The sequence below is a fragment of the Tetrao urogallus genome (genome assembly GCF_951394365.1).
Source record: "Tetrao urogallus genome assembly, chromosome: 35".
Lineage (NCBI taxonomy): Eukaryota > Metazoa > Chordata > Aves > Galliformes > Phasianidae > Tetrao > Tetrao urogallus.
The window spans coordinates 460,572-469,463 of NC_136848.1; the positions used below are offsets into that span (position 1 = coordinate 460,572).

An 8,892-nucleotide genomic window follows, 5' to 3' on the forward strand; every position below is an offset into this window, starting at 1 on the left:
GGGACGCGGAGCAGCCAACTGTTCCCCGCTGAGGCCGGCGGGCCGCAGCCCGGGCTAATCCAATCCATCAGGGGGGTAATGAGCTATGAAAGTGCGGATTCAATTAAGGGGGATTGCGACGGAAGGCAGAGCCCGGTGGCAGACGGAGAAAGGAGAGCTCTCCCCTCTGAAAGGCTCCATCTGTGCCGCCGGGTCCCGTCTTTGTGCTCCCTGAAAGGGACAGCGGTGCACAAAAGCGGCCGCGGAGGCTGCGGTGCTCCCTATTTCCCCCCGGGGGGGAAGAGCGGGGGGGGGGGGGGGTGGAAACTGAGGCACGGAGGGGAGAAGGAAGCAGCACCAGGTTGGGTTTGGGGAGCAAAACGCACGGCCTTATGGATGCATGCTGGTTTGTGGGTGCTTTCTATTTCCTCTTGGAGCTGGGGGTCCCTTGGTGGGTTCTCCATGGCCCCGTTGCCCAGACGAGCCCCCAAGCTCTGTGCTTTGCCCCCCTACATTGAAGCTCAGTGCCTCAGTTTCCCCATCTGGATGGGGGATGCACCCAGGGGTGCGTGCAAAGCCTTGAGTTCCAACCTCCCCTCAGCTCCGTGCATCCCTGTGGGATCCCACAAGCCTAGAAACCCCCCCTTTTTTTTCTCTCCCCCCCCCTTTGGGGGCTCTTCATCAGAGAGCCGCCCCCTGATTGCAACCAGGGGGGGATTGGGATGGGGACGAGTTTAAAGACAGGATTATTCCTGTACAAATTCTGATTAAACCGTCCCCAAGCCCTCCTGCTACAAGATTAAGCAGAGCTCTAATCTCACCCGAGCAGCAAGACTTCGTCAATAACTCCAAATCTCTCCGCTGTTAGTTTATCTGGTGGGGATTAAAGCAGGGAGGTTCCTGAACTTGTGTTATAACAGTATTGTTGAAAACAAAAAGAAGGAAAAAGGGGGGGAAAAAGGAACGTGCGTGTGCTGGGCAGTGCGTGCATGGCCTCGCAGCCAGGGCTGGGGCTGCCCCATCCGTGCTTCTCTATGGGGAGCACAGAGCTGAGCCCTGGTGGCACCCAAAAGATGTCTTTTGTGGCTCAAGCATGAGATCTGAGCGCCCCATATGAGGATGAGAGGTGGGGTTTGGTCCCTCCTTATCCTGCACGCCCATCCAGAGCATCCTAAGGTCGGACAGCCTCACCAGGGCCAGGGAAAGACCAAGCTGAGCTCTGGTAGGGACATTCTGAACATGAGCCCACAGTGTGCCCAGGTGGCCAAGAGGGCCAACGGCATCCTGGCCTGCATTAGAAATGGTGTGGCCAGCAGGAGCAGGGAGGTGAGCATCCCCCTCTACTCAGCACTGGTGAGGCCGCACCTCGAGTGCTGTGTTCAGTTTTGGGCCCCTCACTACAAGAAAGACATTGAGGCCCTGGAACGTGTGCAGAGAAGGGCAACGAAATGGTGAGGGGTCTGGAGCACAAAGATGAGGAGAGGCTGAGGGAGCTGGGGTTGTTCAGTGTGGAGAAGAGGAGGCTCAGGGGAGACCTCATTGCACTCTACAACCTCCTGAAGGGAGGTTGTGGTGCAAAAGGGTCTGGCCTCTTCTCCCAGGCAAACAGTAGGACCCAAGGAAATGGCAAGAAGTTGTACCAGAGGAGGTTTAGGTTGGATATGAGGAGAAACTTTTTCTCTCAAAGGGCGGTCAGGCGCTGCAATGGCTGCCCAGGGAGGTGGTGGAGTCGCCGTCCCTGGTGGTGTTCAAGAGGCGCCTGGATGAGGAGCTACGAGATGTGGTTTAGTGCTTGTGGTACTGATAGCAATGGGAGGGGGGTTGGACTGGATGATCTTACAGGTCGTTTCCAACCTTGTGATTCTGTGATTCTGTGATTCCTCAGGGTGCCAGGTGGATCCGTGGCATCTTCAGAGCTCCCCAGGTCCCGCGGCAGGGTGATCCCCACTCTCAATGGGGCTGGGAACGGTGGCTGTGCTGGGATGGCTCTGGGATGTGGGGTGTTTTGGAGATGGGGGAGGTTCTGGAGATAGGTGACGCTACAGAGATAGGGGATGATTTGGAGACGTGGGATGCTCCGTAGGTGCTGAACGTTCTGGGGATGTGGGATGCTCCAGATGTAGGATGCGGGATTGCCCTGGGAAATGGGTTGACCCCAAGATGTGGGGTGTTCTGGAGATAGATGTGGAATGCTCCAGAAGTGTGGAGTGCTCCAGAGCTATGGAATCCTACAGAGATGCGGGATGCTCCAGAGATGCCGAATGTTCTGGAGATACGGAATTGCTCCAGGGATGCGGGATGCTCCAGATGAAGGATGTGGGATGGCTCTGGGATGTGGATCGGCCCCAGGATGTGGGGTGTTGTGGAGATGAGAGATGTTCTGGAAACATGGGACACTCCAGAGATGCTGAATGTTTTGGAGACATGGGATGCTCTGTAGCTGTGAGATGCTCCGGAGATGTGGGATACTCCAGAAAAGTGGGATGCTCTGGAGATGTGGGACACTCCAGATGCAGGATGGATGGAGCAGATGCCGGGGGAACGCCGGCCCTAATCCCCTGGCCCCGGCCCCGCTGCGTAAACACTCTGTACAGCTTTGCAAACAGATTGAAGCACGGCTGATCTGGAGCGCGGCGTGGAGCTTAGGGGCTTCCTGGAGCCAGCGCTGGGATTTAGGTGAATTCCCCACGCTGTGCTGTGGGATATGGGGACCAGCCCAGCTCAATGAGGCTGTGGGGATATGGGGAGGGGGCTGGCTTTGCCCCGGGCTCCTGGTCCCCAATAAGGCATGGGGGGAAGTAACAACAGGCATGTAAGGGGTTGGAGAGCGCTGCCCTGAGGAGATATGGATGGTTTCCATGCCCTAAATTCAATGGGAATGAGGTTGCTCTGGGGGTGATCTGATCCCAAACCCCTGTGCCTTTACCTCCCTTGGGTCTGTGGGCATCCTCCACCATTTGGGGACACGTCTGCAGCTCAGATCCCAGGCGGAGGGGATTGGGGGGCTCTACCCAAACGCACGTCCACCTCCAGCACCACGGAAGGAAGAAGTTCTCCCTTCAGACAGCAACAAGGATGGGTCGGGTGCTTTGTGCCACGCACGGTCCCAGCTTTGCACCACCCCATTTTAACCCCATTTAACCTAATTGATGCCCGTGCTGAGCGGATGTCCCAGCAAACCCCACGCGCCCGCCTGCTGTCCTCAGTGCCACCACGGTGTCCCCTTGGGGACCACGCACAGCTCCTCACCCATGGGACCACGCTGAGCAGCAAGAAAGCGAGCTGCCAAAATCTGCTGTCCCTTCCCTACCTCCCCCTGGGGGGGGGGAAAGACGATTAACTCGAGAACCAGTCTGATATTTCGGCTTAGTGGGAAAATCCTCGTGGTTTCCCAAGCTGGCCACATTAGGAGCTCAGTGGCTCACGGCGTTATCAGATTACAAACAATATCAGAATTACAGCTTTTAAAGCCGGGTTTTACAGAGGCTTAGAAATTATACAGCCACCCCATAGGGGGAAGAGGGGCGGTTTGGGGGGTGGGACCCTCCGGGAGCACCCAAAGGAGCACCCAAAGGATCTCCCTGCTGCATCTCCAGGGGTGGCTGTCACATGGGATCGTGTCTGTTCAGCTGTGTGCATGCATGCATGAGCACATGTGTGTGCATGCACATGCATAGGTGCATACACGCATGTGCATCTCTGCCACGACCCAGGACCACAGGTAAGGAAGGTTTGCGGGTCTGCGCACGCGTGCATCTACATGTGTGCAACACACAGCAGTGCAGGAGGCTGTGAGTGTGCACACACGCGTGCACACGCGTGCCCACACCCCTTCCTACGTGCAGATCCGTGTCTCGCTGTGTGACGAAACGTGTGCATAATTTCTGCACCCGCACCAGGAAGGTCATCCTCACCTCTGCAACCACCCCATGTCTGTGCTGCCCCATCCCTGCTGTGCGCCCCACGCCCACCCATGTCCCCCTCTGAGTTGGGGGCTCAGGAGATCCCCCATCACACGTCCCTTTGCAGAGAGGCTGCAGCTGCTGGCCCCCCCCGAGAGCCCCTCACCGTGCGCAGCTTGCAGGGATGTGACACTCAGTGGCTCCCATTGGGCTCAGCGCAGCAGCCGGCGTGGGGCTGAGGGGGACAGGGAGGCCCAGAGCTGCATGGGGACACGTGGCACGGCCCCACATTGGGGGATGGAGGGAGGAGATGTCCCCACGGCGGCCAAGAGCTGCTGCAGGTTTTGGGGACAGCTGTGGGGCACAGGGATGTGGGAGCAATGCACTGAGCATCAGTGCAATGTACCCTGAGTGTGGATTTGGGGGGAGGGGGGGGGGGACACTCGTGTGTGCTCACGAGTGCAGATCTGTACGGGAGAGTGCAAGAGGACCCGTGCAAAGCGCTGCCTGCACGTGGCAGTGCAAGTGGGGTGTGCATGGGCAGGTCCGTGTGCCACCCTACATGCGTGTGGATGTGCACACGAGTGTGAGCTGAGCGCCCTGTGAGCACCCCAGTGCAGGTGACAAGGGACAGAGCCGTGGGGCAGAGCTGGGAGTCAGGTGCCCATCCTCACCCCTCCACCACCATCCGCCATGGGGACCCTCCTGGGCCCATCCTCAATCCAGCAGCACCCAGAACCCCTCACCCCATTGTTATCCCCCCCCGGGGACCCTCCTGGGCCCATCCTCACCCCAGCACCACCCAGAACCCCTCACCCCATTGTTAACCCCCCACCCTGGGGACCCTCCTGGGCCCATCCTCACCCCAGCACCACCCAGAACCCCTCACCCCATTGGTTATCCTCACCCTGGGGACCCTCCTGGGCCCATCTTCACCCCAGCAGCACCCAGAACCCCTCACCCCATTGTTATCCCCCCCCTGGGGACCCTCCTGGGCCCATCTTCACCCCAGTACCACCCAGAACCCCTCACCCCATTGTTATCCCCCCCCTGGAGACCTTCCTGGGCCCATCTTCACCCCAGCACCACCCAGAACCCCTCACCCCATTGTTATCCCCCCCCCCTGGGGACCCTCCTGGGCCCATCCTCAATCCAGCACCACCCAGAACCCCTCACCCCATTGTTATCCCCCCCCTGGGGACCCTCCTGGGCCCATCTTCACCCCAGCACCACCCAGAACCCCTCACCCCATTGTTATCCCCCCACCCTGGGGACCCTCCTGGGCCCATCCTCAATCCAGCACCACCCAGAACCCCTCACCCCATTGTTATCCCCCCCCTGGGGACCCTCTTGGGCCCATCCTCACCCCAGCCCACTCCCCACTCAAGGAGCTCCCCCCCCTCCATAACCCCAACACTTCACCTTTGGGATCACACCTTCCACTGGTCCCCCCCCCCCCATCACCACGCAGACAAGGAAAGCGACAGCCCCCAGGGCGATGCTGCTTCAAACAAGACCACGACTTTATTATTTGAGCTAAAAACCCAGTTCTGCTTTCTTTACAAAAGGATAAACATTTTCTCTCCGTACAAAAGGGATCTGGAGGGGCTGGGGGGGGGGGGTTGGGTTGGTGGACAGGGACCTCCAAATTCCCACCTCAATACAGAACACCTCTGTATGACGGCGAGGTTTGGCCAGCCGGGCTCACCAGGCCGATGGGATTTCAAAAATAGCAGCCTGGATTTTCGTGAAGAACACAAAGTATTGCATAGCCTTCAAAGTTATTGCTCACAGAAATAATCAGGGATGAGCTGGGAGCTGCTGGGCACCTTCCGAAGGGCAAGAAGTATCAGCATTAAATGCAGAGCTCACCGCGGTGATGGGTAACCCTGGGGTTGAGGGCTGGGATTGCTCAACGGACAACGGATCATCGGGGCAGGAGGGGAGGGGGGGGAAATAAATTAAATAAATAATGGCTAATAAATAATCCCAGAGTTGCAGAAAGCACGATGCCAACCCCCAGCAACGCACCGGGATGGAGATGGGAAAGGAAGAGGGGGGGGGGGTGAGGAAATAAATCACCTGCACCCAGAGTAAATAATAAATAAAAGGGGGGAAGAAGAAGATGCACTTCTTTGGGCTGGATGTCTTCAGGTACAGCCAGGGTCGGGGCTCGGCCCAGATATGGGCACCCATAAAGGCGTCACATCACAACCGAGGCACCACGAGCGAGCAGTGGGGCTCAGGAGGAGCATGGAGTCCTAACATGATGCTCAGGAGGAGCATGGAGTCCTAAAGTGATGCTCAGGAGGAGCATGGAGTCCTAAAGTGATGCTCAGGAGGAGCATGGAGTCCTAAAGTGATGCTCAGGAAGAGGATGGAGTCCTAAAATGATGCTCAGGAGGAGGATGGAGTCCTAAAGTGATGCTCAGGAGGAGGATGGAGTCCTAAAATGATGCTCAGGAGGAGCATGGAGTCCTAACATGATGCTCAGGAGGAGCATGGAGTCCTAAAGTGGTGCTCAGGAGGAGGATGGAGTCCTAAAGTGGTGCTCAAGGGGAGGATGGAGTCCTAAAATGATGCTCTGCAGTTTCCCACCTGGCCCCACGACGCCATCACTCTGGCTGCATCTCTTATAGAAAGAGCCCCACGCTGTGGCTGATCTCTCTGCCCCGAGAGTCTGCGTCTACCTCTGTTGCTCCCTGAGGTTGGGATGGAGCTGAGGGTGGTGCGAGCCTGGCCGGATCACGATGGTGGGGTTCTCCGTTGGGTGGGGAGCATCGCGGAGGGAAAAATCCCATTGGATTCTGCAGGCAGTCCTGAGAGCCCATTGGGGAACCTCAGCACCAGTGGGGTGTGGGGAAGGGGCACGGGCTGGAGCCCACCTGGTGCAGGGCACATCGCACACAGCATCCCACTGCCCCAAGGATGGAGCTGGGGCCATGCGGTGAACCAGAGCTGTGGAGCAGGATCCCACGGAGCAGAGTTGGGAAGCGCTGTGGGGAGAAAAAAGCTCCTCCACGAGCATCACTGGGGGATGGGGAGTGGGGATACGACCCCCAGGCTCCTCCATCCCAAAACGGGTTCAGCTTCTGGGGGAGAAAACCCACAGATACAATCACTCCTCAGAGCTGGGGCTGCTTCTGAACCCACGTCCCCCCACGGAAAGGTGTGACGTTCAGTGGAGGCGTGGGGCTCTGCAGCGCTCTCAGGGAGGGTTTGCACGACTCCTGGGGATGGCTGTGAACAGCAGCACGGTGACACGAGCGGGAGGGGACGGGAGGGCCATGGGGCACGTCCCATGGGGTTGATTGCTCAGGAGTCCACCACACTGCCCCATAGCAGCGATTTTCCTCACTCCGGTTGTGTCCCATCGAAAAAAAAAAGGAGCTCCTCAAAGCGGCCGATCGCTGCGCCAAGAGTTTGGCTCCCACTTTGCTTTGCTACTCGTTGAAGATGGCGTTGAGCTGAGGCCCGGCCACGTGGTGAGGGTAGGACTCGTAGCTCATGTCTATGGGGATCTCATAGCGGGGCACTGCGTTTTGGAAGTGGGTGGGATGTCCGTGTGCCCCAGCCAGGCTGACCGAAGGGTAGTGAGCCATGAAGGCGTAGGGCTTATCCAGCTCTGGAGAGCCGTCCTGCTTCAAGGAGAAGTTCCCACTGATGCTCAGGGGCGGCGTGAGGGGACCCTCGTAAGGGGGAGTGGTGCAGTCGGGGGGGTTCCCAAAAGATGCATCCACCAAACTCTTGAAGGCGGGGGGCTTTAGGTGCAGCAGGTGGGTTTCCATCGAGCCGTAGGGCGGGCTGGGCAGCCCCGGGGATTGGTAGGCGAAGGAGTGGCTGGAAATGGCCGACTCGCACCCGGGGTTCTTCTCCTCGTGCTTCTCCAGGAATAAGGTCTGCGGCCCCAGCTGCAGGCAGCCGGCCACCAGGTTGCTGGTGGGCTGGGATAAACCTTTGCAGAGCATTTCCACGAAGCTCTTCCCTTCCGGAGTCTGCCCCGTTTCGAGCACCTCCGACAGAGCCCAGATGTAATTCCTGGCCAACCTCAACGTCTCGATCTTGGACAGCTTCTGGGTTTTGGAATAGCAGGGCATCACCCTCCTCAGGTTGTCCAGGGCATCGTTCAGTCCGTGCATCCGTGTGCGCTCCCGAGCGTTGGCTTTCACCCGCCGAGCCCTGAACCTCTCCAACCTGGCCTTGGTCATCTTCTTCTTCTTTGGTCCTCTTCTCTTCGGCTTCTCCCCGTCATCCTCTTCCTCCTCTTCCTCCTCAATGCTGTCGTGCTCTTCGTTCAAGCCCGGCACCAACCCGAAAGGTCCTTGCCTGCCGTTCTCTGCCTTCAGCTCATCCTTGGAGCTCAGCGCATCGTCCATCCAGCCCTGGGTGCCCACCAGCTCTGCCATTTCCTTGGGCTTGGTGTACGCCTTCGTCATCTCTCAGCTCTGCAGCAGGGGGACAGGAGATGTTAGCAGGATCACGGAGTCCATTAGGAACCAAAATCACCCCCCCAGAGGGACCGACCGCCTTCTGTCCACCGGTGGTGCCTACAGCATCTGTCTGCCTGTCTCTACAATTACCTCCAGTGGGTTTTAGGCTGGGCAGCATGGGGCACGCAGCACCCCAAGTATGATTTTCCCTAAAAGGTTGAGTTTTGGACAACATGAAGGGGCAGTGATCAGCTCTCCATCTCCCATCCAACACGCTGCACCAAGGGAGGATTTTCCTAGGGGCTTTCTTAGCAACTCAACTTACCGGAGGTTATTTGGGGTTATTTGGGGTTACTCTCACCCCGTGAGTTCGGCTGGCAGCCTGACCTCCCCATCTCCTCCAACCTGAGCACGTTTTATCAGCACATCCTTTGCCTCTGCCCTTACAGCCCAGCCGCCCAGCACAAAGCAGCCGCGGTTTCGCGTCCGTCAGCCCCGCAGATCCTGTCGCCGTGCCCGATTCATTTCATTAAGCTTAACATCTAAGCAGCTTTTGCTGAAAGTGCGCTGCCCAAGCCCTG

General features: G+C 58.3%; 1 protein-coding gene across 1 annotated transcript; it reads right to left on the reverse strand.

The window, feature by feature from the left end:
- Positions 1–7,324: 7,324 nt before the first annotated feature.
- On the reverse strand, positions 7,325–8,317 carry NEUROD4 (neuronal differentiation 4; the record flags this gene model as incomplete). The annotated part of the gene is made up of 1 exon (XM_079547927.1): positions 7,325–8,317. One exon carries the CDS (start codon positions 8,315–8,317, stop codon positions 7,325–7,327), a length of 993 nt encoding a protein of 330 aa, XP_079404053.1.
- Positions 8,318–8,892: the final 575 nt, after the last annotated feature.